Source organism: Barbus barbus, assembly GCF_936440315.1.
Source record: "Barbus barbus genome assembly, chromosome: 33".
NCBI classification, from domain to species: Eukaryota; Metazoa; Chordata; class Actinopteri; order Cypriniformes; family Cyprinidae; genus Barbus; species Barbus barbus.
The window spans coordinates 15,332,967-15,346,842 of record NC_136761.1 but is presented as its reverse complement, the minus strand read 5'-3'; the positions used below and the strand labels follow the sequence as shown (position 1 = coordinate 15,346,842).

The window sequence follows — 13,876 nt, the reverse complement described above, 5'->3', positions numbered from 1 at the left end:
ACGATGATTTAATGGCAATTTATTAAAGTTACAGTAAAAAAGAGATTTTTTTTTTTTTTTTATCTTTTAAGAGCAGCTTCCAAACACTTCATAAAAAATTACATACACAGAACAATACAGTCTGAGGATATGTGATTAATTTCATGAATTTACAATACACTATGCAGAGGAGAAAATTTAAAAACTATCAGACAGTTGTTACAATGCTTCTATGAGTGAGAGTTCCCTGTCAGCCTGCAGCTGAGTGAGGGGGTGGGGGTGGGGTGTGAGTGACTGTGTGAGTGACTGTGTGGATTGAGGAGCTGGGTGAGAGAGAGAAAGAGAGAGAGGGTCTGTTTTTTTTAAATCTTTAAAAAATGCTTATAAAGCATTAAAGGTTTTCATAACACTTTATAATTAAGTCTCAATTGTTAACAGTAGGGAATGCATTAATTAACATGAACTAACAATGAAAAATATAATTTTTTACAGCATGTTAATTCTTCATTGATAGTATGAACTTACAATGAACTAACAATGAACAAAATATTTTTAATGTTAGAAAAATAGTCATGTTCAAAAGAGAAACTTTAAAATTTAATAATATATTAACACATTTTGGAATTAATATTGATCAACATTAAATGGAATATAATTATTAATGATTATATATATATAATGATAGCTACAGACACCAAACTTGGTACATAAATTGTTCACATTAAGCCGGACAACTTTCTAATTTACAGACATTAGCTACGACCAACAGGAAGTCGGCTTTTTTTTTTTTATGTGTTTTTTTTTTTCAAAACGGGCTGTAAACAAATTCATACACCTCCAAGCAGAAACCACAAATTCACACCAAACACAGAACAAGACAGTCTGAGGATATGTGATTAATTCCATGAATTTACAGTACACTATGGCGAGAAGAAAATTTTAAAACTTATCAGAGATATCCTGTCACTGTGCTTCTAATGTGTGCGGTAGGTGACTGGGTGAGTGACTGACTGTGTGAGTTCAGTGAGTGTGGAGGGGGAGAGAGAGAGAGAGAGAGAGAGAGAGAGAGAGAGAGAGAGAGAGAGAGAGAGAGTCTGTTTAAACTTCTCAATAAAATCCTTAAAAAATGCTTAAAGCATTAAAGGTTTTGATAACACTTTATAATTGAGTCTCATTTGTTAACAGTAGGGAATGCATTAATTAACATGAACTAACAATGAAAAATATATTTTTTAAAGCATGTTAATTCTTCATTGATAGTATGAACTTACAATGAGCTAACAATGAACATAATATTTTTAATATTAGAAAAATAGTCATGTTCAAAAGATAAAACTTTAAAATTTAATATATTAACACATTTTGGAATTGATTTTAAACATTAAAACATTGATTTCAACATTAAATGGTATATATTTATTAATGATGTAAATTAACAACAGTTAAATAATGTTGTTTTTTAACATTGGTTAATTCACAAATAACATTAAATATTAACAATATATTTTTTACTTTATTCATTTGTGTTAGAAAAAATTATTCATTTTAGTTAATGGAAAAATAAATCATTAAAAAATGCTTATAAATCATTAAAACCTTTGGTAACTATAATAATTTCTCATTTGTTAGCATTAGTAAATGCATTAACTAACATCAACTACCAATGAAAAATATATTTTCATAGAATTTAAAGTTTTATATGTTGTTCTGTGTGTGTGTGTTTCACAGAGTTGATGGTTTGGATTAACCCTTTAATTGCCGTATCCCTTAAAACCAAACTGCCAGAGGGTTACTGTGATGCTTGTGCTCGCTGGGCACCGTTTTATCGATGCCACCGGGGTGGCGTATGCTGACGGCTTGGGCCCGTCATCGCTGCTCGCAGCTATATTTGAACCTTGTTATCCATCCAGTCTATGAGCAAAAGACAGACGGAGGGAGAGAGTGAGAGAAAAGGGGATTAGTTAAATAACAGGAGAGAAGGGTGGGTGTTCGATTGGCCTGTGTGGATTTTAATTAGTGTTAATTGGCCACAGAGGGAAATGAAGGCTCAGGGAGAGTGTGTGTATGTGTGTATTGATAACTATGCTCCACTCTTCTCATTCTCCCCCCTAGCAATGGTTGTTTTGTATGGTTGTGTCCCTAGTCAAGGCTGTATTGGTACACAGGTGGACTTAGGGACTGACAGGAGCTGCACATTCTGCCTTTCATGCACCAATGAGATCCACTGGGTTTCTACTTCACCCCCTCAAACCGGGCAGAGGATGTATTATTACTCTACTTCTGTATTACTTTAAAACACAAACATACACTCCCCTATCCTCATCCAACAAGCAACAGATGTGCGAGCACAAGTGCAAACTGCAGCTCAGGCAGTCAAAACATGACAATACTCTATACAAACACTCAAATCTCAGATTTCATTTAGGGGCTTTTGCCTATAATTAGAAATGCTTTTCAGTAGTATTACGCATACTTTGGGTTCAAGCTGAAGTATATAATTTCTGTGCCACCGAACAGAACTGCAAAAACAAACATCTTTTTCAAAAAAGGTTTCCAAATATGCCCACGTCAACCTTTGATTCAACAAACTGATAGCCCCGCCCCCAACTTTTGCCATTGGTTGAACGAGTGTTGTCGTGTAGGACAACAATAGGGGAATTTTCATAGCGCCACAGAGACATAATATTTACTGTCTTCAAGAAAAATAACCGTGAATGGCATAAACTACTCACAGTTGTCTCTGGATATTAAGTTGAGATAGAAGAAAGTATTTAAATGCTGAAAAAGTTATATAATTCAGCTTTGATGGTTTAAAAAAATAACAAAAAAAATTTAACCCATAAGACACATTGGTAACACTTTAGTATACAAACAAATTCTCACTATTTAACTAGTTGCTTATTAGCATGCCTATTGGCTGCTTCGTAGCACATATTCTGCATGACCATAATCTACATCCCTAATCCTACCCAATACCTAAATTTAACAATTACCTTACTATTAATAAGCAGCAAATTAGGAGTTTATTGAGGCAAAAGTGAAACAAAACAGTGAGATTCAGACCCTAAAATAAAGCGTGACTGACAAATTACATTATTTTTTTAATATGAATCTCACAGTATTATTGTTGAAGTCTTGTGAAGAGATGCAGACACTTTTTATAATTAACAGATACATTTTTTTTTTTTTTGTCATTTATGGGTCTGAAACATCATCAGGGCGAGTAAATGCTGACAATTTTAATTTTGGAGGTGAACTATCCTTTTTAACTTGTTCTTGCAATGGATGTGATTGACATTTCAAATCTTTCAGCATGTTCAGCAGAGGTTTGCTCTTACGTTTCCAAATGACCGGTGCATTTATAATCCAGTTGATGACATAATGGGTGAAAAAACACCATAGATTTACACCGAAGGAGTGACCGGAGTCATATTTAAAGCCCAGATTTAACACTTGGAGACTGGCTGAACACCCAAGCATTTGTGGCAGCCAATTTTGCATATACAAATTTCAGAAAATGTAAAAAATCTAGTGAGAAAAAGGGGGGTAATGAACTCGAACCCACACCAGCAGAAAATGTTAATTTTGAAATGTTACATTTTAAAGCTCACAAACCACAAATAGCCCAAACACCTGTTCGTACATAACTTATAATCAGATCAGTCATTATAAAAACAGTGTGCGGTGGATGCAGTCAGACACAAACACTAATTTTAGTCCTGCAATTACTGCTGATATTTACTGTTCTACTTCCCACAGTTTAGTACAGTACAAAGAGAGAAGATGAGAAAGAAAAACACAAAGCTGGAGAGAAAAATCAACTAAAGACTAAGTAAATCCTAACAAAGAACATAGCCTAGAGTGTGAGGCAAATCATCGATGTGCATCTGTGTGTGTGTGTGAATGTATATGTGTGTGTGTTGTGGGGGGTTGGTGGCTGGAGAATCAGCAGCGTGTGCATCTCTGTCTCTGAACAGCTAGGTACGGTGGGGGGGATCATAAATTAGACAAGGAAATTACTGCTAAGTGTGCGAATAAATTAAAGTTCGCTTGCTTCTGTAAACACTGTCTGACTACATAATTACTGAGCACTCTCTGGAAGAGTGAAAGAGAGGGAGGGAGATGGATGGGGGAGGGAGGGAGAGTGATAGGCAAAAAGGTTTGTGTTGATGGTTTATTCATTTATTCATATGGCAGCATGCAACATGTGCGCAACCGTTTGACATTTCGCTAGAGAGGTTGCACAACACCTGCTCCCAATCGTAAGACGGGAAATTAAAAACCGTGCAAAAAATGTACTTTATGACATTTATCAAGTGTAATTTAGTTTCTACAGAAGTATGGTGCTGACTTTGAAGCGATCAAGCATAAACACAGGCAAGGTGTGCTCTCTGGCTTATCCATCCAGCGTACTGCAAAAGATGCTCAGGTTTAATTCTACCAAATGATTCTGAATTCATCATCCAACGTTACGGAGTTCAAAACATTTCAAACTAATGTTTATATGGCATTTGTATGATGATCGATGTGTTTCATGAGAGACTCACATTTTGCAGGCAGACCGTAGGCTCCGGTGATCTTGGCCTCCCCCGCTTCACAGCCGTTCAAAGTGGCACATTCCTTCCTCAACAGAGGACCAGCCCCACGATGAATGGCACCATCCACTGAAAATTTGAAAATATTTTATTACATGTAATATATATATATATATATATATATATAAAATGGTTGTTGAAGACATCCATAAAAAATATTTTTTCTTCAATTGTAAAAATGCAAAAAGATTTCTGCCTATGTAAATTTCCTACATATATATATACATATACAGTTGAAGTAAAAAGTTTACATACACCTTTCAGAATCTGCTAAATGTTCATTATTTTATAAAAATAAGAGAGATCATACAAAATGCATGTTATTGTTTATTTAGTACTGACCTGAATAAGATATTTCACATAAAAGATGTTTACATATAGTCCACAACAGAAAATAATAGTTGAATTTATAAAAATTACCCCGTTCAACAGTTTACATACATTTGATTCTTAATACTGTGTTGTTACCTGAATGATCCACAGCTGTGTTTTTTTTTTTTGTTCAGTGACACATTGTTTACAAACCCAACCCCCATTTATCATTTGAGGACACAAAAAAAATCTGATTTCTCATAGCACTGAGGGCAGCAATTTGAGGGCCATAACAGTTTTACTCAAGGGTTTTCAGCACCCTGCATTTTTGCTGATATGTGCTCAGAATCTGCAGGAGCAAGAGATAGAGTGATAAAAAGATAGAAAGATAGGGAATATATACCGAGAAACACCATAGAGAGAGTGAAGTGGAGGAAAAAAACAGAGAGAGATGGAGGGACAGATGGAGGAAGTTGTACTCAGGGCTTTGGAGCAGAGGAAAGGAGGATGAGAGGCAGGAATACGGGAAAAGATGCGAATGTGGTGACGAGGTACGCCTGTTGGGATTAGTTTGCCTTCCTGTGTAATTGCAACATGCATGCACACACACTTTTTATATTACACAGACATCTAGTTAGCAGGTGCTAATTGACTTCTTGCTTACTTGACAAGGGGTTTGTGACACGGAAAAAACATATAATATTTTCCTATATTGCATGCACAGCTTTTTTCAGTAGTTATTTACACATGCGCCTTACATGCAACCCCACGCAACATCTAACCACATGTGCGCACATGCACACACACAATTTCTGCATACAAAAGCATTCGTTAACAGTTGTTCTCAATTTCCCATCAAATCAGTTTGGCCTGGACTGAGCGGCACTAACAAGTGTTTTTGAAACACACCCTTTTATTGGCTGAGCTGGTCACCATGGCAGCCATTAGTAAGAGCATTTGATTGGATCTGGCACATCTGCTTGCCCGTGTCACAAATCCCTAGACGCCAAAGCACTATCTCTCTCTAAACACTCGCCCGGCGCTCTGGGTTTTCAACCAGAATACCAACATTCCACTCAGTGCCAAGTGGAAGACAACACACACATTCTCACTCACAAAATTAAACAATCAATCAATACTTATCCATGTGTGGCTTTCCAGGTTGCTAAAAACAGGGCAAAGAAATCTCACAAACAGACTCGAAGAAGATTTAAAAAGGAGCCATATGCCAAAATGCAACATTACACCACAAACGCAACAATACCCCCAAAGAGACTCTAATGTCACTGTGTCCTTTCGTACAATCTGGAGCTCTCTCAGCTCTGAGCATCAGGACTGATGTCTCCCACTGTAATAAACAGAAAATTTTGATCGCCTATAGTTATGTATGCCATTTCCAAGTATGATCCATTTGACCGTGAACGTACAAAATCCAGCATGAATTATTTTCATCACTCACTAACTCACAGCCTCTCTTTCTTCCTTCCTTATTCACTTTCTTTTTCCATGTATTTTTACCTTTCAGTTCGTGTCTCGTACACAGCAAAGTAGTTTTATTATTCAGTATTTTTGTCTCGTTTTCCAGTAAAAATATCAGAACAAGATTTATAGAAAGTATTATATATGAAGAGTTCAGATGCAAAAGCCTCTAAGTACCATCTGAAAAATTTATCAGGCTCCTATAGGTTCAGTAATTTCACTTTAATGGCAATGAATAGATTCTTTTCATTGCCATTAAAGTGAAATAACTGAACATAAACATAGGAGCCTGAGAAAATGCATTTAAAATGCATATGTTTTATTGCTTTAAAGCATAAACCCCCCTAAACTGTGACGTTTATGCTAAAAGACAATACCATAAGAAAAATAACAGACATCTCAGAAACAACTCATTATCATATTATATTATATCATATTATTGAAAGACTACATCTTGAATGAGGCTTAGGTTTCTAATGTCACTGGCAAATTGTTTTGTTCTTTTTTAAAGCATAAATCTAATGAAATGTAGTGAGGTTTACGCTTTAAACAATTTGCCAGTGAGGTAATAAAACTAAATCTAATTTAAGATATATTCTCGGAAAACAAGTCTTGTTAAATAGTTCCAAATACATTTTGTTTTAAGGATGTCATTTTTGTAAAAAGAAAAGACTAAATTTAATAAATTGATTTTTGCAGTGCATCAAAAATGCTGACTGAGAATAGATGGTGCTAGAGTTTGAAAAACTGCATCCGAAACAAACTTTATACAACTATACAACACATCCTAACTCTTCCATTCTTTTCTTTGTTCTCTCCTCTGTTGTTTTAAACCCATCCTCTTGTTTTTGCCCTCTCAGCTTTAGTGCTTTTCCTGCTTTAAACACCAACAGGCAGAGACTAACCCCTCATCTCTCTCTCTGCATGCAATGCTCTGAGGCTGTGTCCTCCCTGATGTATAGTTCGTCCCTGCCTAATTATCACCCAGGTTTGCCTTAACAAACCTCAGGAGTGGAGCCAACAAAAAGAGAGGGAGGGAATGCGAGTGCGAGGAACCCGATGTGTTTGCGTATTGGCGACAGAAATAGAGAGAAAAGAGGTGTTGGAGTGTTAGGGAGTGAGGAGAAGAGGTGATAGGGTAGGGCAAAGAGACAGAAGGATGGGTGCGGAGTAAAACAGAGAGAACGAAAGGGAGATGGAAGACATGCAGAGGCACGAACTGACAGTGAGGTTTAAAACGAGGGACGTGAAGGTCAGGCCTAAATCAATCGCATTAGCCATTTGTGTTTGAGGAACTGCATAAAAAAACCCCAGGTCAATACACAGCAGTGCGCACTTCTGAATTTGTGTTTGTGTGTGAGCGACGTGGTTCTGATGAGTCGGATTCTCAAGTGCAGATTTATCACTGGTATTGATTAGCTAACGGGCAGGCACTTAACACGGGCAGAGAGCAAGAGCGGCGCACACTTACAATCAACACACACATGCATACAAGCAAATACTGAGTCAACTGTTGGACATTTCTGTTCATTTGCATAGCACTACTATAGTAAATGACATTTGTTAGATTTTGCAATGCACTTTAAAAATGCACACACACCTTTCACATAGACAGGGTATGTACACTGCCATTTCTATTCAAAAGTTGAAATGTTTTTAAAAGAAGTGCCTTGTGCTCACAAAGGCTGCATTGTGTGATCAAAATACTATAAAAACAGTGTTATTAAATATATACAATATATTTTTAATGTAATTTATTCCTGTGATGGTAAAGCTGAATTTTCAGCATCTTCACTGTCAAATGATCCTTTAGAAATCAGTCTAATATGCTGATTCATTGCTTAAGAAACATTTCTTCTTATTAATGTTGAAAACAGTTGTGCTGCTTAATATTTTTTTTTGTAAACAGGCCGACCGCCATTGTTTTAACCCCGGTGCGGGGGAAGACAAGATGTCTCAGATTAAACAATTGAGGTGCTTTGTTGTTGGATGTAATAAGGAATATAGCAGTCGTCATTTACTCCCGACATCTGAACCGCTGAAGACACAGAGGATTAACGTTACTTTCGTTTTGAAGTGAATGCGTAGATCCCCGATCTGCCTAAATGCATCCATGTTCGCACAAATCATTTGTGATCCAGCCTCACCTACAGAAGAAGTGAGTTAAGGGTTTTTTTATGAATCTTTGCAAATCATTATTTCCTAATAATGTACTAGTTAGCCAGTTTTGCGGCTAAAGTAAACAGTACTGCTCGTCACCCCACAGAAGAGAGGGCCGGGGTCAGCAGAGGTCATTAGCATTTAAAGCAACTTGGGCTAAAAAACAGCTTGCTGAAAACAGAGCTGATTTTGACAGGGTAAAAAACACTACCGTTGCGAAATTTTAACCGAAGTATGTTATAGACTTTTAAATTAAGTCTCTAAAGAATCATATTAACTTGCAAAATGGGCATCCGATGACACCTTTAAAAAAACATCTAACTGACCTCAAACCTTTGAATGGTAGTGTATATTAGATTTAACATAACACATTTCAAGTTTGTAGTTCGTTTTAAAATTCGAGAGCACAAAATAATACAATTACCACAGCTACTGATACTGTTGGCATTTCTAAAGAAATTCTTATTTATAGTGTCACACATGACAGCTAGTCTGTTTGCTGTGTGAAATATTGCAGTTTACATTTAAATGGATCATAATTGATGTCATTTACAAGAATTTGTACTTTGTGATAATGACTGTACATTATCTTGATACAAAAAAAAAAAAATACAATAATTTAAACTCAAAGTAATATCTTATGTTCATTTATTTATCGCATATTACAATATTTTATTTATGTGACAAGAAAGAGGCCGCACAGAATGCCGTAATTTGCCAATTAGGAACAAGCATACCAGAGAAGCGTGTTTTTTTTATTTTTGAATGCTGTCGAATGCTGTTGAATGTTGATAATTCACCAAAAGATGAAAATTCTGTCATCATTTACTTACTCTCATTTCCTTCCAAACATGTATGACTTTATTCTGTGGAACACTAAGGAAGATGTTTAGAGAACTGGGGTCCAAACAAGGTATGATTTTCATTGCATTGGATTGAACAAATGTTTTTTTGTTTTGTTTTTTTACAAAATATCTTCTTTTGTTCTACACAAGAAAGAAATGAATATAAGTTTGGAAGGATATGAGGGTGAGTAAGAGATGAGAGAATTTTTTTTAGGTGAACTATCTCCTTAATACTGTCAAGACGGTTTAGCAGCTAGTCTGGTGGAAACGGGTGTGCTGATATGAGATAGCTACTGTTGCTATTTCAGGTTAGAGGTGATTTCACACTGTGCACAGTCTATTGGAAAAACAGTTGTTATATGTAACACACTCGTTATTTAGAATCTCTTGAGAGCAGGAACATTACAGGCCCGTAACTAATGACTAAAAGTGCAATCTGAGATAATTGCAGACGTAGTTACGGCTCCTCAGGAGAAAACTACTTATTTGACTTAGTTTATATGTTGAATGTCTAACAATGTCAGTATTGCCCCGTTTGTTCTTACAAACAATACTACAATACTATCATGAAACATGTTCAAAAATAGATAGAATTACCATGATAGCATATCCAAAACCCCATGGCAGCTTGCTACATTTTTTGTCCTTTAAATATTAGTTAAGACTTAACTGTTCATGCAGCTGCAATGCCAAAAACGCTCACTGTTTGATGAATATGTGTATGTACAGATAGATGGGTGAAATATGAAGGCTTTACTGTATTTCTGAGAAGATCTACCGTCTTGTCAGATCAAAGTACTTTTTAATACATCACAGCGAGCAAACGGATTCAAAAAAGCACAGTCTCTCTTTAATTCCACCGTTTTATTCAGAATCTGCTGATAAATAGTTTTTCTCTTGTCAGTGTTTTGGGCATGTGTGTGTGTGTGTGTGTGTGCGCGCATGCGTGCGTTGGGAGGGAAGGGCCGCTCTATCAGAGATGGTTTAAGAGTTTAGCGCTCATTTCATCTCACTGGGTCTCTAATCGCTCTTTTGCTCCTCAAATAGCGCCTCTGTTCTCACTAAGAGATCGTCTGTTCAAATTCAGAAAAGTGCAAAGCCTCAGGCTGACAACAGCTCCCATCACACAAATACGTTCTCGCTCTCTCACCTTTGTTTCCACCTGCTGATTCTCACTTGCTCTCTTTCACCTTCTAATTCCTCTCACCTCTCCGATGCTTCTCTCCTCTAATGTCTTTTCCCTCTTGAGCTGTGTCTAGATTTGTCTCATTCAGCTTTTGAAAAAGAGAGAGGGGAAAGAATAGACTCACCTCCTCCTCCACCCAGAAGTGTCTTGTTAGCTGAAACGACAAAATTGACAATACAAGTTTAATCCAAGGAGAGAAGGTCAAGGATGAGAATTAGTTAAAGGACTTAAACTCAATATTAATACACTACCGTTCAAGTGTGGGGTCAGTAAGATTTTTTTTTTGTTTTTGAAAGAAGCTTTATTCTACATTTAATCAAAAAAAAAAAAAAATCCTGTTATGAATACTTGTCAGAGCTGATTTGCTGCTCAAGTAGCCTAATATTTCTTACTATCATCAATTTTGTTGTGCTAGCTAATAATTATAAACATCTTTGTGACTTGTGTGTCCATGCTAACAAAAAATATCAATTAGTTAAAAACAAATCTTACTGACCCCAAACAGAATGGTTGTGTATACACTTTTCAATATAATATGATATAATATTGAATTAACGAATGAATGAACAAATAAATAAATAAATATTTTTCAAATGTGCTGTAATTCATTCAGATAGTGAATAAGCTTATTTCCCTTAGTTTTCTGCTTGCTTGGTAAACTAAACAAAATGCAGTCGTGAGCGTGGTTATCTAAAGTGCTAATTGACATTTCCATCAATTCAGTAAAAAGCAGGGCCTTGAACCTGTCATAGGTGAAACAAAAGCCAACTGTACAAATTAAACTTGTAGATACAGAGCAGCTTTTTCATTACAAGACCTGAATGATAGACAATATACTGCAAAATATTTTTGTCTATCAATATTAATTTCAATAAAAAGGAAAAATTGCATATGTTCACATGAAATTGAGCATTTGAGTTCAAGTACGAGGCTGGTTGCACAACAAAGCAGCACTGAAACAACATTGTTTCATGATCAGACAGTGAAGTTAAAACACAAATGAGCAATAAGATTGCAGATTATTTTTTCCCATTTAAAATTAATTACACCTCTGCACACGACATTAAAACGCATGATAAGTGACGAGCTTATGAGCCAACAAATAATTTACCAGATGGAGTTAATGTAAGACAAACACATTTTTTCACACAAACAGACACACAGCCACTGAAAAAAGGACTAACACACGCACACAATTTAGCAACAGAGATAGACTGACAAACAGAAAACAGTATGGAGAGACAGGTAACCATAGCAACCCCAAAGCCCAAAGGTTTGTTACTGAAACCTAGTTAATTACACAGGGAGGGCAAAGGAGGAGAGATGGAGACAGACGAGATGAGAGAGACAGGAGAGATGGAGCAGGAAAGCTGTCATTTAGCGGTCCCTTTCTCTCCTGTCTGCCAGAGGAAAAAAAACTACTAGTGAGAAGAAAAAAGGGATCAGATATGCACGAGGAAGGACAGAGAGCAAAACAGTGGGAGAGAGAATGAGCGAAGGCTGTACGTTGATGATACCCCAGGGAGAGAGATTTGCCATCTGCTTAAACCCTGTGTGCAGTGTCTTACCCAGGGGAAGGGTGACAGTAGTACCATAGAGATGATGAGGTTCACACACACACACACACACACACACCACTCTGTGAGGCATATTGACATGATGAGATTGTATGCGGGAATGTGTTCACAAAATGCAATCTTCTTATTCAGAACTGTATCAATTCCTTTCAGGCAGGATGAAATGGATCTGTGATGAAAACAATGTCCATGAACATCAATACCGAGGTTGGGATTGTAAACAAAAATGCTGTGCTGATTCTTAGTGTCAATTCGACTCCACACAGCAAAGCACACAGCAAGAGGCAATATACACCAATGATGAGAGTTAACGGGCGGATTAGGATCACAGAGAGGGATTAGAAAAAAGAAAAACAAAAGACTGAATAGCTGAGAATCAAAAAAAGTTCAACAGAAGGTTGGGGGGGGTAGACGTGGAGGAGAGGCAGAGAAAAGCGAGAGATAAAAGCTGGGAGGTACAGAGGGATCAGAATGTGCAACAACACAGGTATGGAAACACTAAATGAAAAGATGAAAAGAACAAAAGTATCCTTTTCTACAGCACAGCATGAGTTTGCATCATAATTCACAAGACAGAGAGCAATTGAGAGTGGGTTTTTTTGCTTTTTATAATAAATGCATTAATTAGAAGAGCTGACAGCAAAGTTCTAGCTCTCATTTTTCTTTTTTCTGAAAAAAAGGTTATGCAAGACTAAACAACATTTGTATGGTTTTTATTCATTTTTGATTAATGGCTTAAAATAAGTAAAATGTATAAAAAAGTTAAAGTACTAAAAGCTTATAACGACTGTCAAAAGATTATAATTTTTCATCCAATTAATGATATGCCAATTAAATTATTTAAAAATGAATCACACATGAATTTTTGGCTGAGAAATTACCCCCCAAAAGATAATTAAAAACATTATTGTGTTAGTTAAGAAAAGCAGTGGAAAGACATTGCAAAAAAAGAAGGTTTAGAAAGAAATACTTGATTCAGCATTCCATATGTAATAAACATGGGTTTTCGTTGGTGAAATTGAGCAATATTAACTTCTTGTTTGTTGAAATATTGTATAATATCACTTTTGAAATATACATTGGAGAAAAAAAATAAACAGCACACTTGCTTGTGTGATATGTGACCTTGGACCACAAAACCAGTCATAAGTGTCAATTTTCCAAGCTGAATAAATAAGCTTTCCATTAATGTATGGTTTGTTAGGATAGGACAATATCTGGCTGAGATACAACTATTTGAAAATCTGGAATCTGAGGGTGCATAAAAATCTAAATATTGACAAAATCACCTTTCAATTTGTTCAAATTAAGTTCTTAGCAATGCATATTACTAATAAAAAATTAAGTTTTAATATATTTACAGTAGGAAATTTACAAAATATCTTCATGGAACATGATCTTTACTTAATGTCCTAATAATTCTTGGCATAAAAGAAAAATCAATAATTTTGACTCATACAATGGATTTTTGGCAAAATATACTCGTGTGACTTATGACTGGTTTTGTGGTCCAGGGTCACATATTGCTAAACTACATCATATGATATGAATATAAATAAAAAAACAATACAGGTGCATTTTTTGCCCTCACATCTTAATTTCATGGGCATATAACTGCATTCTAATAGGCTACCTCATGTAGTCAGTCGTTTGTCCTGCATCATGTTCTTTAGAAGCTGTCTGCAATGTACAATAATGACAAACCGGTCTGGGTCGGGGTGGGGTGTCTTCAATGCATTAAAT

At 36.0% G+C, this 13,876-nt stretch overlaps 2 protein-coding genes across 4 annotated transcripts in view; one reads left to right on the top strand and one right to left on the bottom strand.

Moving 5' to 3' along the window:
• Positions 1-13,876, top strand: part of LOC306853527 (fermitin family homolog 3-like) — a 568,382-nt gene that overhangs the window by 519,741 nt on the left and 34,765 nt on the right. The window lies entirely within an intron of this gene.
• The window catches only part of LOC306853531 (ADP-ribose glycohydrolase MACROD1-like), a 53,398-nt gene that overhangs the window by 12,847 nt on the left and 26,675 nt on the right, over positions 1-13,876 (bottom strand). For 2 of the 3 annotated variants that reach the window (XR_013782746.1, XM_079391020.1), the window contains exons 4-5: positions 10,681-10,710; positions 4,527-4,643 (exon numbers count right to left, since the gene is read on the bottom strand). Coding sequence is in view for 2 of the 3 variants with exons in the window: in XM_079391020.1 (XP_079247146.1) it covers positions 4,527-4,643; positions 10,681-10,710 (147 nt within the window). In the remaining variant the exon portion in view is untranslated. The remainder of the gene's footprint in view (positions 1-4,526; positions 4,644-10,680; positions 10,711-13,876) is intronic. The other variant, XM_079391021.1, reaches the window with a different exon arrangement.